The sequence below is a fragment of the Culex pipiens genome, chromosome 1, assembly GCF_016801865.2.
Source record: "Culex pipiens pallens isolate TS chromosome 1, TS_CPP_V2, whole genome shotgun sequence".
Classification (NCBI taxonomy): domain Eukaryota; kingdom Metazoa; phylum Arthropoda; class Insecta; order Diptera; family Culicidae; genus Culex; species Culex pipiens.
Window position 1 is genome coordinate 50250523 of NC_068937.1, and position 19179 is coordinate 50269701.

Here is a 19179-nt window from a genome sequence, read left to right on the forward strand (position 1 = left end):
AGCACATCGCCCAAGCAAAACGACGAGTGGCGAGACAAAATCTCTTCCTCGAAATCTGCCTTTCATCCTTGGTTATCCGGGCCGAGCACCGTGTAATCCCTTCTCACCTAATGGATGCTCGCAGATTGAAACCGAGTCTCTGCAAAGCACTAATACTTATGCGCCCGAAATGGGGACGTATGAACCGCCTACGTCAATCGAGACTCCACCCTCCAGCGCAAAATCTGGCTCGCGCGAAAGTATAAAAGAAAAATCCCAGCGCAGAAGCCTCTTCATTCTATCCAGACCACCGACGAGTGAAGGTCGAACCGCGGAGCAGCAGCAGCAGCAGCAACACCGACAGAGAAGAAGAGCAGCACCAGCAGAGGGGAAGAGCAGCACCAGCAGAGGAGTACACCGCTTATAAAATCAAACGGCCCTTTTCAGGGCCAACAAAACCCTCACGAAAGAGTAATTCTTCAATTTCAAAATGAATTGCCTGCCAAAAGGCCACATGGTCGGTTTGTGTGTGTGTGTGTGTGTGTGTGTGTGTGTGTGTGTGTGTGTGTGTGTGTGTGTGTGTGTGTGTGTGAGGGAGAGAGATGGGTGTAGAGAGAGAGGGAGGGAGAGAAAGAGAGGGAGGGAGAGAAAGAGAGGGAGAGAGTATATTTTTGCGTAACTATATAAGAAATATCGCCCGTAAAACTGCATACACTTTGCTCTTGGCATTCAGCTAGTGAGGATGTCACGACACCTGGCGGCGAAATACCTTGCGAGTCATCGCAAGCGGAAGCGTGAGGAGAGAGAGAGGGAGAACAGAGTGGTGGCGCCACTGAGGCAAGCTGAGGAGACGATTGCTGATCGTGATGAGGAGGAGGAGGGCGAGCAGGAGATGGAGAAGGAGGAGGGAGAGCAGGAGATGGAGGAGGAAGAGGAGATCAAGGCACCGAAACCGCGGAGGCCTGCCAAGACGAGCGCTGAGCGCGTCAGGGAATTCCGCCAGCGGAAGAAACTGAAAGCGCAAGAGGAGGCCGAGCGAGGAGGTACAGTAGCGGCCGGTAACCCAGCAGCAACTGTGAATTTGGAGCCGATGCCCGGCCCGAGCACGGGGCCAGTACGGTTCTACCCACGACCTGACCCGGTTCAGATTCCATCGGGTGCTGGAAGGGGCACGTTCCAGGCCGATTCCGAGACATTTCTTGGTGAGTTTTTAGCAAATATGATAATCAACAGAACACAGATTTAATTATCAATCTTTTAAGACAAGATAACGCCAAACTGTGAAACTTTAACTACAATTTTTAACTTTCGCTAAATTCAACAAAATTTTACAACTTAGCAATATAATGCTGATCATGTTTGAAAGTTTTCACATTGCATGCACAATTTGTGTTCTTGAAATGAATTTTCTCTGTATAAAGCGGATGTTTTAACATATTAATATGAATTTAGTTGGCAGAATAATTTAATTTAGTTCTTAAAACAAACACAGTTAATATAGCCAATAAAAATAATCTGTTTTAGAGTTTTAGCATGAGATAGGCATTTGTTCTACGCACTGTCTAACTTTGAATTTTGGGTTTAATATTATACAATCAAAAGCAACTATTTAGATCTTCCTGTATCTTACAGGAATCGTACCGACTCGTTCCGCTCTGAACGAGTCCTCTCAGGTATCAGTACCCAATAGTCAGGGTAAGTCTGGGTAACTTAGGGAGGTCTTTCAATATTATCCCCAATTGTTTAATGTTTTGTAGAGACGGGTACGACTGCCACAGCTGGTGGCAAGCCAGATTGCGCGAAGGCCGACATTGCTTTTCACAAAAAGTTTACCGACAACAAACTGGGTGATTATTGCAATGTTTGTGAACGCATCTGGTTCAGCAATGACTTGAGGTCCATCACAAGCGATGGCGGGAGAGTGTTGGTCGAGGCAGGCCACTTTGAGTCAGTCGCGGGATTCAAGGTGTGCCAGACCTGCCACAACTCTTTGAGGAATGGAAAAGTACCCACTTTGTCCACATCGAACGGATTTACCTACCCGGAGAAGCCAGCGAACCTTCCACCACTGGATCCGATCACCGAGCGGTTGATTGCGCCAAGGCTGCCGTTCATGCAAATTCGTCGGCTCAGTCATGCGCGAGGTGAAAATTGTTTATCAACTTTGAATTTTGTAGTTGGTAACGTGCTTTGAAATTTTAGGAAGCTACACAATCATCGGGCAGATCATCAATGTCCCTGTTGATGTCAACGAGATGGTTCGGATGCTTCCGCGTCAATTGGAGGATGATTACGCCTTTAATGTTTGCATTAAAAAGCAATTGATCCACAAGTCTAACTACCTGCAGGGATATGTCAAGAAGTCTGTCGTAAAAGCTTGGCTTCGCTATCTTATCAACACTCCGTTGTATAAGCGCGAAGGTATCGTTTTGGATGAAAGCCTCATGGGACCAGATGTACCAGAAGGTACTGACGGTGAGGAACTGATTGAGCTGGAAGTATCGGAAGTCGAGGATGTCCCAAGAGATGTCCCAAGAATTCCCCAGCAAAACGACCAAATTGCACTTGACGTACTCGAAACTGAAGCGGAATTGTTCACAGGACAGCAACAGACCGTCTTCTGGAACGAGGACATGAGTCTTAATATTGCTCCTGGTCAGAACCGAATGCCGACTTCCATCGTGTACGATCAGTATGCAGAAGAGCTTTCTTTTCCCGGAATCTACCAAGGAAAAATGCGATCGTACAGGAAAGGGGTTCGCGTTACTCCTTACGATAAGGCTACCAGTGAAACTAGACGACGTGACCGGCGTGGAGCAAAGCCGACTCACATCCTGTACATGGGTGTTAAGATCATGCGTCTTCGGGTTCACGATGGAGTTTCGAGCTCCTTTAGGGTCCAAGGTACGAACAATGTGACCCGTGCTCAACTCAGTGACCCGCAGTTCATGCAGAGCCTTATCGAGAGGAACTTCGCGTGGCTGAAATCGATTCCGAACTCGGCATTGTACTGGCAGATACGGGAGAAAGATTTGTTCGCCATGATTCGACAGCTGGGAAAGCCAACGGTTTTCTTGACTATGAGTGCTAACGAGACTCACTGGCCCGAACTGCTGAAGATACTGTACAAGCTCTCGGATCAAGAGAACAGGATCGACTTGACAGAACCGATGGAGCAACTAACAGCACTTCAAAGAGCAGTATTGGTCAGTGAAGATCCAGTCACGTGCTGCCTCTATTTCAACAAGCTGATCGAAGTCATCCTCTTGATCTTGGGTTCGAAAACTCATAGTCCGTTCGGGAAGTACTACGTCGTCGATTACTTCAAACGGATTGAGTTCCAGCATCGCGGTAGTCCCCACTGCCATGCAGTGCTTTGGCTCGCCAACGATCCCAAGGAACCTGCTTCCGAGCACATGCCTGCTACTCTGGAACTGATCAACACCATCACTTCCATTAGATTCGAGGACCTTCCCACGCAGACGGCTACTAAGCAGGTTCATCGTTGCACGTTCACTTGCACAAAGCGAGGGGAAAAGCGCTGTCGGTTCAATATACCGTACTGGCCCATGAAGGAACAACGGGTCCTGCTTCCTCTTAAGGCTGACGACAGTCGCCGCAAAGAGTTGAAGAAACGCGCTGAGGAAATGCGTGATGTCCTGGCAACAATGGTATTCGATACGATTGAGGACTATCTGGCCCACTGCGAGTGTACATACGAGTACTACCTGGATGTAGTTCGTGCATCGCTGAAACAGCCTACGGTCTTCTACAAGCGCTCGATGGATGAAAAGGAACTGCGAACGAATCCGTTCAACGCATGGATTGCGGACAAGCTGCGTTCGAACATGGATCTCCAGTTTATTGTTGACGAAAAGAAACTTTGCCACTACCTGGTAGAGTACGTCAACAAGTCCAACCGTGGTGTTAGTGGATTGCACCGAGAGCTGATCCTCATGCAAGAGCAGAACCCCGAGATGGACTACGGCGAGATGCTGAAGAAGATCAGCCTGAAGATGCTTGGAGCCGTGGAGATGTGCGCTCAGGAAGCAGCCTGGTTCCTACTGCGATTGCCGATGTCCGAGGCAAGTAAGAAAGTTGAGTTCATTCCAACTGCGTGGCCCCAAGACCGGACAAGAAGCAGGAAGCACTTCAAGACCATGGATGCAGAAGGAGTTGGCGATGATTCGACTGATGTGTGGAACAAGAACATCATCGAGAAGTACGAAGAGCGTGAAGGCCTGGAAGACGTCTGCTTGGCTGAGTTCGTAGCTTGGTATTCTCAGGAAAGAGGTAAAAAGAGCTACAAGAAAAGGACACAGCCAAGGGTGCTGCGTTGGCGCGGATTCGGTATGAGCGAGCTTACTGAGTATAAGCGCGAATCTGTTCTCCTGTTTCTGCCATTTCGTAATGAGGTGGTGGATATTCTCGACCACAATAAGTTCCTCCAGTTGTACGATTTGCATGAGGAACAACTCTTGGCAAAGCGTAAGGAATACGACTGTGAGTTGAATATGGAGCAAACGGTCGAGGAGTATCTGCGCACTATTGCGAACTTGGAGGATGGAGCGGAGAACAACGCAGCAACCGAAAAGCACGACGAGCTGGTGCGGACAGTCATCATGCAGCCGAATAATGATGACTTTGAGCTGCTGCCCACAAGAGGTTTAAGATCTGTCATCAAGCAACGCACAAACGTGTTGTCGAAGGAGGCATATTGTGAGATGATGCGAGCTACGAATGTAGAGCAACGGGCATTGATTCTGCACGTAATCCATCTGATGCATTGCTACGAAGAGCACGGGCCGCTGCAGGTTTTCTTGACCGGTCCGGCAGGAAGCGGCAAAACCTTCGTATTGCGTGCGCTTATGGAAACGATCAATCGGTACAGCCAAACTCACAACTCCCGCGACAACGCGTATGTAGCTTCAGCTTCGACTGGAAAAGCAGCCAGCGCAATTGGTGGAACCACCCTGCACCACGCTTACCACATCACCATGTCTCGCCAGGCAACGAAGATGAATTTCGAAACGCTCCAGATGTACAGGAACGAGATGCAGAATATCAAGTTTCACATCATCGATGAGGTCAGCATGGTTGGCGCCCACACCCTGAATACCGCACACATACGCCTCCAGGATGTTTACATGATCTATGATGTTCCATATGGAGGTGTGAATGTGTTGGTGAGTGGAGATGTGATGCAGTTGCCCCCAGTCAATGCTCGCGCCGTGTTCAAGCCTCCGTCTAACACCATATGTGGCGCTGTGGTGTGGCAATCGTTGATGTTTCACGAGCTCAAACGGGTTATGCGTCAGGCGGATAAGCAGTTTTCGGACATTCTTACCAAGATTGGTAATGGGCTGAAACTGACCGCCGATGAAACCAAACTGATCGAGAGCCGTTTCTTCACAAAAGAGGATCTGAGCAAGGAGGACACTAGCGGGGCGGTACGACTGTTCCATCGGAACATTGACGTAACCAGCTACAACAACGAAGCGCTGAGAAACATTGACGGGCTAGATTACACAGCAGACGACACCTTTGTGGGATACAAGACTGCAGAGCAACTGGCAACTGCTCGTATCAAAATCTACAAGATGAGTCTGGCTGAAACGGCAGGTTTGCAGTATACAACTAAGTTCTGTCCTGGAATGCCTTACATGGTCACCACAAATGTCAATGTGGAAGATGGCATAGTGAATGGTGCAATTGGGGACTTGATGTATGTCGAAGAGGGCGTTGATGACTCAGAGGATCGCATCATGAGACTTTGGATCAAATTTGAAAACGCGCAGATCGGGATCATTGCGAGGAAAGAGGTGGAGCCTATGATACGCACACGACCCGACATCTTGCAGTCAGATTGGACTCCAATCGTGAAGCGATCCGCAAACATCGATCTGGGTAACCGCATTAAATGCAAGCGCATACAGTTCCCGGTTGTACCAGCTAATGCCCTTACCATACACAAATCTCAAGGTGGAACCTTTGATAAGATTGTGTACGACTATGATAAGTCCCAGGATCAGCAAATGGTGTACGTCGGTTTATCACGTGTGAAGTCGCTGCAGGGCCTCTTTTTGACCAACTCAAAGGGAGACTTCAAGTTCCACCATGCGAAAGGCTGTGACAGCCCAAAAATGCGAGAACTGCGTAACGAGTACAAGCGTTTGCAGAATAACCGTTTGCGCACCATTGTGGACGAAGTGGGTGAGGTCTTAGAGAGCAGCGGACCTGCCACCACGTTGATGACCATCAACGTACAGAGTTTGAGAGCTCACAAGTTGGATATAACCGGGTGTACCCCATTTGGCATAATGGACATTTGGCATAACGGGTTTTTCATGTGGACGTTTGGCATAATGGACGTTTGGCATAATTGGTCCAATGCGTCGTGGACGTTTGGCATAATGGACATTTGGCATAATGGACGTTTGGCATAATTCGTTCAAAAAAAAAACAGGGACGTTTGGCATAATGGACGTTTGGCATAATGGACGTTTGGCATAATTGGTCCAAAAAAAATCAGGGACGTTTGGCATAACGGGTTTCTTTTTGTGGACGTTTGGCATAATTCGTTCAAAAAACATCAGGGACGTTTGGCAGAATGGATGTTTGGCGTGAATCGTTAAAAATCATCAGGGATGTTTATTAAAATGGACATTTGGCATAGTTAGTTGAATCAGGTTTCCTTGTGAATAGTATTTATTTCTGGTTTTATTCATTGCTTAATACCTACTCCATGAAAAGCATGTTCTTAATTTAAAAAATTGGTATTTGAGGCTGAGACGAGGAGTGTATTAAATTTTCCCTTCTTTTATTTAAAATTCAACTCAAAGAAGGGCAAAATCTAAAAAAACGCAGTTGTTGCTCTTTATTTAATATTTGACAATTGAGTTATTTCATGAAATTTTGCCATCTTTTATTTCAAATTCACTTAAGAAGGGAAGATCTCCCAATAGGCGTTTATCATGCCTTTTTAATATTTTAAGATGGAGATTTTTTATGCAATTGTCCCTTCTTTTATTAAAATTGCAATGAAGTTTTATGTACAACTTTTAGTAATTGACAATTGAGCTTTTTCAAGAAATGTTCCCTTCCATTATGCAATTCCCTTTCCCTTCTAATGTACAATCTCCAAAAAAGTTAGTTTTATCCTTTTTTAGTTTTTTGACAAGTCTAGAGTTTTTATTTTGAAAGGTCCTATAAGCTATTGCATTGTTATTCTTATGTTTACAGGAACTATTCAAATAAAACTCTAGAACTATGTTTTTTAATGCAATTTTTCCTTCTTTTATTTCAAATGAATTTGAAATTTGAAAATTTCAATTTGAATGAAGTTGAAACTTGAAGAAGGGAAAATTTCTCAATTAATGTTTATTTTGGCCTTCTTGAAATAGTTGACATTTAAGCTTGTTTATGAAACCTCCCTTCTTTAAACTTTTAAAAATCACCTTTAATAGATTTAAAGAAAAGATCATATTGGTGAAATATTAATAAAGAAGGGAAAAGTCTCATGATTAATATACGATGTTTTTTATTATTACAATTTTTAGTTCTCCTAAAGTAAGCGATTCTTTTTGATTTCATCACAAGAAAATATATAAATGAATAAGGTACATATATACATGAGAAGATTTATTCAACAATTAAAACTTAAAACTCACTTCTTTGGAGGTGTTTTTTAATCTTGGTGTTCCATCCAAAAACTCGTACATTGCATGGCTCATACAATAGGAGAAATATTTTCTCTGGACCGATTCTAAATTGTAATACATGAACAAATCAAATATTTCTCTCTTACAACTATGAAACCTAGATCCCTTAATAGTTACAATAAATTCCATCCAATCCATTGGTTCTCTGAGTCCATTTACGTAAAAAAACGTTGTCAATTTTACTCGTTCACGATAATTCAACGTTTTCGAAATTATTATCTTTTTAACAAAAGATGGCCATGTGTAAACTGGCCCGCAAACATCTTGGAAAATATAAATGGCTTCGTTCTTAGGATTATTATTCCTGTAAACGCGGCTTAGCATTTCTAATGGATTTTTCATGTTTAAGCTGCAATTAAAAAAATAAATTGTAATATATTTTTAACATGGAGTATTAAATACTACATACCACAAGTTAAAATATCTTGATATTTAAACAAAGATAGCCTAACAACTTAACCCTAGTTAAGGAAGGATCTCATTACTTTGCAGCCGACGAAATAATTATCATAAAAAAGGTCTAAAGTCTAGAGTTTCGATAACCTTGGACATATTCTAGAGGGCATTTCAACAATTCAGTCTATTGAATTCGAACAAAACAATAGAAAACAGCTGAGTTCTTCACTTTACGGTGAGTGCCAGCGGGAAGTGTTAGTGTGGTATTTTAAGATAAACTGCTTGACCGCAGATCTACTTCCTTCATTCGTTTCCTAAGCGTTCTACTGCGAACATCGATTTTGGTTATTTGTGCGAATAATACTTAAGGATGGCGGAATCTGAAGAAGACGAGGAAGATTTTTTAGGATTTTCTGAGGAGGAACTCAAAAAAGACAAACGTGAACCAGAAATCCTGAAATCATCAAAAGATAAAGATGTTCTGGCTTTACGGGGATACATTTATTATCTGAACCGGAAAATGGTAAGAAAATGTGCAGAAAATGATTAAAAAAAACATGGCTTTTCATGCTTAAGATTACTAAAAGTGTCAATTCAAGAATTCAAGTATTCAATTACTTGTCACGAGGCACAGTGACCTAACCTCAAATTGAAGATCTTGTCACGAGGCACAGTGACCTAACCTCAAATTGATGATCAGTTCAATGCCATGTACATATTTGAAGTAACCTCAAATTGATGGCCATGTGATAAAGTTATCTAACCTCAAATTGAAAAACATAACCTTCCGTTCTTCATTAACAGGAAGATGGGACCCACTACTGGGAATGCAGAGAAAGGGGCCATGGTGTAGCTAAAGAGCCAGCGAAGTGCTCTGCTCGCGTCATAACAAGGCTCAAACCAGACGGAAGCCATCGCGTGGATTCGCCAGCCGTTCATAGCCACGAGTTCAACCCTGGTTTCATTGCTGAGTTAAAATACAGGGCTGCAGTGAAACGAATAGCAATCGAGGACAGTGGAGGGCCAGCAAACGTGATTAGGTTGGCCACCTGTGACATGAAAGGTGATGCAAAATTCGCCCAACAGCATCTATCCTACGGAGCACAAAGAAAGATTATTCACAGGGTTCGAAAGCGCGTCGCCGGAAGCCCAAGGGAACCAGAAAGCATCACTGAGCTACAAGTGCCGGAGCATTTACGGAAGGATTTGACGGGGAAAAGCTTCCTGATCGGCGATGTTAAGGTTGGCGACCATCGTGCATTGATCTTCGGGACGGAAGAAGGACTACGACGTCTTGATTCGGCGAAATATTGGGTTATCGACGGAACTTTTCGAACTGCACCCACACTATTTCGTCAGCTGATGACGATAATGGCCAGTTGTGGGCCTGATCACCAGTCGGCGTATCCAGCCATTTTCACATTGATGACGTCAAAAACGGAACTTCTTTATCGGTCGGTTTTCGCGAAAATTATCGAAGCAGCAGAAGCGATTGACCTCGATCTGAGTCCTTCTGTGATATTGAGTGATTTCGAGAAGGCGATAATCAACGCGTCAAAACTTGAGTTCCCGGAGTCCAAACACAACTGCTGTTTTTTCCACTTTAGCAAAAACTTGCTCGACCACATTCGATCGGAGAAAATGTCACACTTGTTCGACCAAAACCAACATAACTTCAACATCTACAAAAAGGTGCAAGCTTTGGCATTTCTCCCATCGGAAGAGATTCCAGAAGCTTTTGCCACGCTGAAAAAATCGGCGCCGGAAAATTTACACGAATTCTTCGCCTACGTGGAGGAGTTCTACGTACTCGGCAAAGTAACACGCGTAAATAAGAAGAAAAAAGTGTTCCGGTCAGACCCGTTATTTCCACCTGCCCTATGGTCCGTCTATGACAGCGTGAAACAAAGGGTGCCACGCACCACAAATCAGATCGAGGCATTTCACAGACGCTGGAATTCTCTGGTTGGACTTAACCCCGGAGTGTTCAAAGTGATTGAAGAACTAAGAAAGGAAGAGTTGCAAACATCTGTTTTCGTTGAGTCCCACCTTGCGAGCACCAACAAGAAAAGGAAAACAGGACACGAAGACGCAGACGAACAATTGTTTAAGGATGTTGAGCGTTACGAAACCTACAAAGTGCCGGATTATCTCACTGCGATTGCAGCAAACCTTGGCTCTAAGTGGCAGAAACATTGATCGTACAATTGTATTTGTATAATTTATTTGTAATATTGTTACAGTGTTAAATGAACTAAATAACTCGTTGAAAATCGTTTTTTTTTTTCAAATAAATTATCATTTCGTCCGAACAAATATCCTTTCTTTACTTTCCATTCCATAGTCCCCTTTTGTTTTTTTTTAATGATTAATAACCCAAACAAAGGTGGAAAAAATCATACTGTCTCGGGCTCATTATGCCAAACGTCCACATAAGAAACCCGTTATCCCAAACGTCCATTATGCCAAACGTCCCTGTTTTTTTGACCAATTATGCCAAACGTCCACATGAAAAACTCGTTATGCCAAACGTCCATTATGCCAAACGTCCCTGATTTTTTTGAACGAATTATGCCAAACGTCCATTATGCCAAATGTCCATTATGCCAAACGTCCACGACGCATTGGACCAATTATGCCAAACGTCCATTATGCCAAACGTCCACATGAAAAACCCGTTATGCCAAATGTCCATTATGCCAAATGGGGTACACCCGATATAACCACCGATCCCATACTTCCCAAGGTTCACTTTCTAGCACTGAGTGAGACGTGGCTGGATGACCACTCCTCAGAGGAAATAGAAGGGTTTACCTGTATCATCCAATCGAAGCGGGTTGGTGTGCGATCGGGAGGTGTTGCAATCTACCAGAATACGACCGATCCGGATACTACCTTGGCAGTCCCTCATACGCTTGAAGTGGTGGGCAACGAACGCGACCAAGAATTCGGCAAGGCAGAAAAGTACGGAGATATTTGTGCAGCAAAGGTGATGGTGATGGGTACTGAAGTACTGCTGGTATCAGTATACATCTCCCCAGGAACCACAACGAAGCAGAAAATATGGTTCCTTGCTCGCAATTTGATTCGTACTGCCTATGTGGATACGCCAATGGTGGTTACCGGAGACTTCAATCTTGACATCACCAAGCAGGATAGTGCATACTTTGTGGGTTATATGCGAGAACATTTCATGCTGAGTTTGTGCAATGATACGAAGAAGACGACCACACTTGGTGGTACAGCTCTTGACCTTACGTTCACAAAGAACATGACGGCGGAGGTCACGCGGTACATTGCATATTTCTCTTATCATCGGCCGATGTTGTCTCTCCTAAGACCAGCAGCATCCGAACCATCTCAGGCGATCTGAACAGCTGTCCTCTGCGCATGACTGATTGCGCACAACTATAACTTGGATTTGACTACAACCTGGATTCGACTACAACAACTACAACCTGGATTTGACAACAGCATCTACACCAACAGAAGACAAAAATGAAACCGAAGAAGAAAATTTATTGTTAAATTCTAACCTCACTGACACTAACACACACTCACAATGAACTGTCCATTTATTAGATTAAGGTCAAATTGAATTCATTGTTACTATTGAGACATTGACACAACTACATAACCTCCTTCCCCTTACAATAATACACAAACACATAGGGATCCAATGAAATGTACATAATAGGTTAAGCTGAAGTGAACAGTGCATACTTTAAAACTAAGTTATGTTACACTTAAATCCCCCCCCCCCCCCCCTCCTTTCCCACCGAAAACGAAACTATTGGCACTACGCCCCCCGGGGCATGGCCTTCCTCTAACGTGGGATTTCTGCTCCAGCGCCTCTGACGAGACAGGAGAAACCGGGACCGACGTTTTACTTCACCATCCGATAGAAGCTCAGTGGATAAGGCGGGAATCGAACCCGCGTCTCATAGCATCATCGGGATCGGCAGCCGAAGCCGCTACCCCTGCGCCACGAGACCCACTCCTTTCCCACCACCCAATGATATTTCTCCCATTGATTAAATATTTAAACTCTTCTACACACACATACAATCACACATACACGTAAACATATACACACATACATACGAATTCACATAAATAACACCTCTACTAATTTCAACAAATCTACCGATCAAGATCTTTGCAGAGATCATCCATTTATTTTCAGATTTAAACCCACTATAACGATGACGATTGACAGGAAGGACGAGCGACAGGAAGGACGAATGACAGGAAGGACGAACATCCCAAGAACACCACAGACGACAGCCCCAGGATCACCACTAATCAAATTTTCTTTTCAGGGCACTCAAAACAAACGGTCCTTTTCAGGACCACCAAATATCTCACGAAAGAGTTACTCATCGCAAATCAAACCAAAGCAAACTAATGAAATGCAACACAAAAAGAACAATCTGGAATTAATCTATTACTTTATTTCGTTCCAGATTAACCATTCATACTTCCGTAAGGAAATTAGCGGACGGATATCTCACGACTGGCAGATTTTGAATCAATTCTAGTTCTGCTCTCAGAATTTCATAAACATCTGGTCTATTCAGGACTATTGCACCGGAAATCACGAAAGAGTGATTCTTAAACAAATAAATAAATAAAATCCAACATTAAATCCCCCTTTCTGAATTTCATAAAATTATTCAATGGACTAAATATGAAGGAATGCAAATCATAATTCTTAAAACTTTTCATATATGTTTGTGTCCGAAGTTCTTCGTCATTATGGTTATGCCTGTAGCATTACCACTGCACCTTTTTTTATACGTAATTTTGTCCGTTGAATCTAAACCTGCCCTAAACTTTAGCCAAAGTGTCAAAATATCGATTTTTGGTTATGGTTTGTAAGATTTTTTTTTAAATCGCGATTTTTTTTTTTTTTTTGCTGCTATCAGGATTAATTATCATTCTGCTGCGATCGTATCCCGAACGGAAATCGCACAGGTCCCTAAGAACACAATATGCAAGGCAATTCAAAACACATGGAATCTTATTTGTTTTAATTTCACAGAAAAAAAAAGTTGAATTTTGGAATGTTGAAAATTTGGTAGGTTGAATATTACCTCTTTATTTGTGTAATATTACATAAAAAATGTGTAAAAATGTGAACCTGATGAATATTCATCAAAAACCGATGAAAATTCATCATTTTCTGTGTTAAAATTTATCATTTATTTTGCCACAAAATCTGTCACCATTTCCTGATGAATATTACCATCATTTTTTTTCTGTGTTTCTATGCCCTTTCTTCCCTAGCGGACTTTTTTTACTGTGGATAATTTCATTTTTTTTTGTTGAAAGCTTTTATAACTTGCAATCGATATGTTTAATACGTTTTATAGTGTAATTTTGATAATGCCAAACCTTCCCTTAAAAACTTATTTTGAGGAAAATTACATTAAATTTCAACGGAATCTATTTTTGAAAATTGACTGTTTGCAAGTTATTTCATTGAATTGGATAAAAGAAAAAAGCAAACAGGAATATATTTAATAAATATTAGTCATATATTCAAACCTTTCAATCCGCCACCACTGCTCCCGCGTGGGAAACCTCGGGAAAACACCGCCAGAACGCGGCAGCTCGTTCGAGATGTATTTCGCATGCCGCCAAACGTCATCATCATCATCATCGTCAACATTCCCAGCGTCATTCCGTCGTCTAGCCATGAATGGGGTTCGGGGTTTCGCTCCGATGTTTGAGTCTCTCACTTGAAATTCCTTCCTCTCACTGCGCCTCTCTTTCTCTCTTGAATTTCAATGGGATTTTCACTATTTCCACAATTTCCACTTATGTTTCTATAGTGTTGTTGCAGGCCAATGACGTTGTTGTAGCTGTTTTTGGTGCTGGCATATCCTGGGAATAACAGGACGATGACGAAGAAGGACCAAGTGGTGCATCGACTTTCGACTTGGCCAGTAGAGGAGCAGGGGAGGAAATGGGGGTGGTAATGGAATGTCTGAAATTGCTCAAGTGCTGCTGCTCCAGATTGTTTTAATTAATTAGCAACTTCTTGAACTGTCTAATTGATTGTACTGATTTGTGCACATCAAAAGGAGGGAATGCAAACAAAATTTTTCCCGTTGAGATTAGAGATTGAACTGGAGAGTGTTGGAGGGGTGTTAACTCGGCAGGTGGGTAAGAAGAAGATATGTGGGAAAATATTTGAAATTCGTGCATCGGCTGCCTTCAAAGCGTTCCTGCACTGTGAACATCTAGTCAGTTGCTCGTTTGATTTCAATGCCACGATACCGTTTAGACTGCAACAGAGGGTTTCTGAATAATTTTACCTCAAACATTAAAAAGTGAAAAATATTCAGTAGTTAAACAGATTAATTTTTAAGTTCAAATAAAGCTTAGGATGCCTCTTTCGTATGCAAATATTTATTTTAATCTCTGTTTTACATTAGTTTGTAGTTGTGATTTTAGGATAAACAATGTTAAAAAAATGCTGGTTAGAACTGTTTTTTAGAAACATGGGTGACATTGGGTCTGGAAGTTGAGATAGGGTCTTAAAAATTTACAGAAATTTTTCCTGAACATTCAGATGTAAATACCTATTTTATATAACCCTCTACAACCCAACCCAGCCTCTAGACGGGCTTCGATTTAAAAAATCGTCAAAAATCAATTTTTCAACCAATTTTTGAACTTCAAATTTGTTGGAGCATGAGAGATAATTTTTGAACTTCAAAATTTTTGGAAGGAAGAACTCTTAAAATGTTAGGATTGGAACTTTGACTTGTTTTATGTAACTTTGCCAATGTTTTAAAAAATGTTTTTTTTTTGGGTCAACTTTGGCTGTGGTTTTTACTGACATTTCCTAAATCGTCGCTTGTGTGCTATCTTGTGACACGTACTATCTTTTTACAGCAGACGTGTCACAAGATAGCACACGAATGCTTTCATTGAAAACCGAAAATTTCAAACTTGATTTTAAACATTTTTGATATACTTCCTACAGAAATGACTTGAAGTTGTGGAAAATTTTCTAAGTCAGGATACCACATTTTGGTATTATTTTGGTATTAAAGTGTTTTTTCAAATTCCTCTGAAACTATGGGAAATTTTTTACCAATTTTGCGCTAAAATGACTTGAATCCCAAAAATGTTAAAACTGATTTTAATTTTTTTTATATACCCACTAAGATTTTTTTTTTAATCGTTGAAATTTCTCTAAGTCGGGATAACCATTTACTTTGAAAAACTAGTCAATCGACAAATTATTGAATTTTGGTGAAATTTAAACAAATTTTATTTTAATAACACTTATTTTTCAATCTTGTTATTTTTCAGAATCTTCAAGAACTTCAAGCACAAGGCGTTCATCAATGACAAATGTATTCGATGTGGTGAAGAATATCACAAAAAAACAACATTGAATCATCAGGTGAGTAGATTTGGCTGTTGCATATGGATCATTTCCGTTTTTTCACTAACTGCAACTGCTGCACTAAAAATGGTATGAAAATACCAAATTTTGGTATTACTTGTGCAAATACCAGCAACCAAAATGTGCTCTTGGTTGCCCAGTAATAGATGGGAAAATACCATGAAATCATACCAAAATCATGTATGTGGAAGACCACAGGAATACCAAAATTTGGTTTTCCAAGGGCGCGGTAATACCTAAAAATAAAACCATGGCCATACCAAGTTTTGGTATTCAAGCAATGTTCAAAAATCCAGAAGACTTCAACTTGGTATTTAAATGGTTTTATTTTGAGGTATTATTTTACCCTTGGAATAACATGGTTTGGTATTGTTGTGCCCTTCCACATACAAGACTTAGGTATGATATCATGGTATTTTAATATCTATTACTGGCAACCAAGGGCACATTTTGGTCCCTGTTATTTGCCCAAGTAATGCATTTTATGCATTTTTTTCACAATTTAAATGATAATTTTGGCTTTCTACATCAGAAAATGTGAAAAACTAGCAAAAAATTGTAAAAGTGACTGTAATTAGAAAAAAAAATAGAAAGGCAAAATGTAATGATATGAGGTGGTAGAATAGGCCAAATACTACCAAAACAAACATAAACTATACAAAATAAATGCTGATTAAAATACTCAAAATGAAACAAGAAAAACATAAAACAAGAAAAGTAATGTTTTTCGCAGAACAAAAGTTGCTCAAAATGATCTCCTGAACACGGGAAAAATAAAAAAAATCAAAAAATGTAAATTCATTGTAAATTTAAGTGCAATCTGCTGAAATCAATTTAAAATACATTCTCCTGCGTTAGGAATCATTTTTAGCATGTTTGGGTTGATTTAAAAATCTTCGAAATTTTTAAAAAATTTCGATGTTCATTATCGCAAAAAAAAATTTCGCTAAAATTTTTGTTTTCGTAAAATCTTACATGTTTGAAAACTAATGATTGCAAAACAATTGAACTAGTGTAAAATGCACATTTTTCCATGGAAATGTTGAAACTATGGCTTGTTATTTAAATATATACATTTATTTTTTATTTTGTTTGCCCCGTCCCCCTCGACCCTGGCCAGAGCTGAGGGACAAAAACTCTGACAAATATTTGCATCGGCCTATTTCAGTTTTTTATTTAATTTGATTTGATAATAGTTTTTCGCTTGTTTGTACACGTTTTTTTTAAACAAAATAAAGATATTTCGATACACATTAAATATTGAAAAAGTTATTTTTTGCAAAAACATGTTCATAAAGTAATATTATCGCGAAAATACATATTCCCCGACTCGCGTTTTTGAAAGCAGTTTTAAGAAAAATGTCGTATCTTAGAAAGTTCTCTGTTTGGCAGACGGTAAATAAGCCGTAAGCAAATGTACTGTCTGGTTTAAAAATTGATTTAAGTCGCATAGAAGTTTTTTAATGGCCAACGTACAGTTTCACCTTAACATCAAACAATATTTGCAACGGCTGAGAAACTTTATGCAAATCAACAAATTATCAAGAGTACTCAATGTTGATTTCAATCAGCCAAACTGCTCGAACTCCTCCACCCTCATACCAATCAGCGTGTATGCGATGTTTTTTTTTCGTTTTCGTTGAATCACCCCTCGCCCAAATTCTGTCAATCTACCAAAACAAACATCTTCTGTCAAATCTCACAAACCTCATCGCGAATACATAATCAATCCGGTGCATTTTGAAAACATCTTAAAAATCGTCCAATTCCTCTGTTATTCCAGCGCAAAATGTCCGCTCTACTGCAGAGCTTTCGCCGGCTAACGCTGCTCAGCAGCAGCAATCTTGTTCCGGCCTTGGTGGGTCCTTCCAGCACGACAACTGCCACCACCAGCAACTTCCACACGAGCAGCACGTTGTCCAAGCAGTGGAACTCGCGCAACACCGGCCCTTCCCGATGGCTGCAGCTAAACAAAATCGTATACCCGCCGCAGGCCCCGGAAGAAACGCCCCGGCCAGCCTTCGTGTGCCACCAGAAAACCAACATCAAGTACAGCCCCAAGAAGATGTGGTACATCGCGAGCTTCGTGCGCGGAATGTCCGTCGATGAGGCGCTGAAGCAGCTGTCGTTTGTGGACAAGAAGGGCGCCGCCACGATCAAGGAGGCCATTCTGGAAGCGGTCGAAATGGCCGTCAAGCGAAACAACGTCGAGTTCCGGTCGAACCTGTGGGTGGCAGAATCGTTCTGCAGCAAGGGCCGTGTCTTCAAAGGCTTCCGGCGGCACGGGCGGGGGCGGTTCGGAGAGGTCGAGTACAAGCACTGTCACTACTTTGTGCGGTTGGAGGAGGGGGCACCGCCGGCGAACTACTATCCGGGCCGGGAGCAGAAGAGCGGCAAGCAGATGCTGGATGAGTGGGTTGAGTCGATGCGGAAGAGGAAGGTTATCAATTCGTTGTAGAGAGAGACGATTAGTTTTTGCTGGAAATAAATAGAATGAGTTAAGTTGATTTGTTTTCCAATACGAACTTTATCACTTGATCTCACTTCGATCTCACGCTTGGCAAAAAATGCTTGAATAGTTTGAAAATAGAATACTTTTTGAAACATTCTACTCACACAATTTTCTTTGCGTATGAATTTTTTACTCAGGGCACATTTTTAGTCTATTCGATCGCATTGGAATTCAAACCCAGTATTTAAATCGTGCTATTAAAGGAGAGTGGAATGCGCCAAGATGTATGCAGCAAACACGTTTGAAGTTTTGCAAACATTCTTAAAAGCTTTGCACATCGACTGTTTAAGCAATTGAATGCGCCTGAAGCGTAGGCAAAATGTAAAACAAGCTTTCAGATTCAACGGCCGTAAAAATATGATGTGTGCATAAAATGGACGATCTATTAATCTTCTCATTGAAAAGTGCCGGCGACAAAATTGGGCGAAAAGTTCACCGCCCGGAGATCGCGAGTTGGCGCGAGCGAATGAACACCGCGAAAAAAGATTCGGGGGTGCATTGGGGTTAAATGATCATTTCGTCATTCGGTTTAATTAAAAAATAATTATTTTTTCGTAAATATCGCTACTTTAGTGCGATGTAATTAATTTTTACAGTAAATTAGGCATTGTTACATCAAATTTGACCTTTCAAACGAACTAGAATGGCCAAATTTTAAAACATCAATGTTTGCCAATTTGACCGTTTTACCCCCAATTCCCCTTGTAGAACAAAAGAAAAGTTCATCCGCGGTCTGTCAGCAGCGCGCTGTTTTGTTTGCTGGATCAACATTTGGAAATGTCGAACGTTGAAGGAAATCGCTCAAAAAATGGAAATTAACCGATTTCAAATGTTATGGCCGCAAATGAATGGTAAGGGTGGCTAATTTTTGATTCCGATCTGTAAAACTAGTTCTGGCGAGGGTTCTGGGCACTGCGGCAATCGATTTTACCGGTGGGTTGCTTCCGGTTGCATTTGATTTGAGGAGAAGGTTTTTCAATCCACCAGGGGCTTATTCGGGGGCAACAGTTTCGGTAATCCGGAACTTCCGGTAAGTTTTATATTTGCAGTGTTTAGCATGAAAAACAAACTGAAAGACCAATCTTTCAAGTGTGCGCTCTTTTTGAGGAGGGTGTGTTAGGGGGTGTCCACAAATGACGTATTTT

General features: G+C 41.5%; 3 protein-coding genes across 3 annotated transcripts; all 3 read left to right on the plus strand.

Annotated features, from left to right (window-relative positions):
- Nucleotides 1-624: 624 nt before the first annotated feature.
- On the plus strand, nucleotides 625-1858 carry LOC120413570 (pescadillo homolog). Its single transcript, XM_052707214.1, has one exon. It carries the CDS (start codon nucleotides 722-724, stop codon nucleotides 1223-1225), a length of 504 nt encoding a protein of 167 aa, XP_052563174.1. The 5' UTR covers nucleotides 625-721; the 3' UTR covers nucleotides 1226-1858.
- Nucleotides 1730-11844, plus strand: LOC120413198 (uncharacterized; the record flags this gene model as incomplete). The annotated part of the gene is made up of 3 exons (XM_052711682.1): nucleotides 1730-2123; nucleotides 2182-6269; nucleotides 10813-11844. Coding segments are annotated over 3 exons (5139 nt in total), but the record flags the coding sequence as incomplete, so codon positions are not given.
- A 5359-nt stretch (nucleotides 11845-17203) lies between these two features.
- Nucleotides 17204-18024, plus strand: LOC120432472 (39S ribosomal protein L22, mitochondrial). The gene has a single exon (XM_039597699.1). The coding sequence runs from the start codon at nucleotides 17312-17314 to the stop codon at nucleotides 17978-17980; it is 669 nt and encodes a 222-aa protein (XP_039453633.1). The 5' UTR covers nucleotides 17204-17311; the 3' UTR covers nucleotides 17981-18024.
- Nucleotides 18025-19179: the final 1155 nt, after the last annotated feature.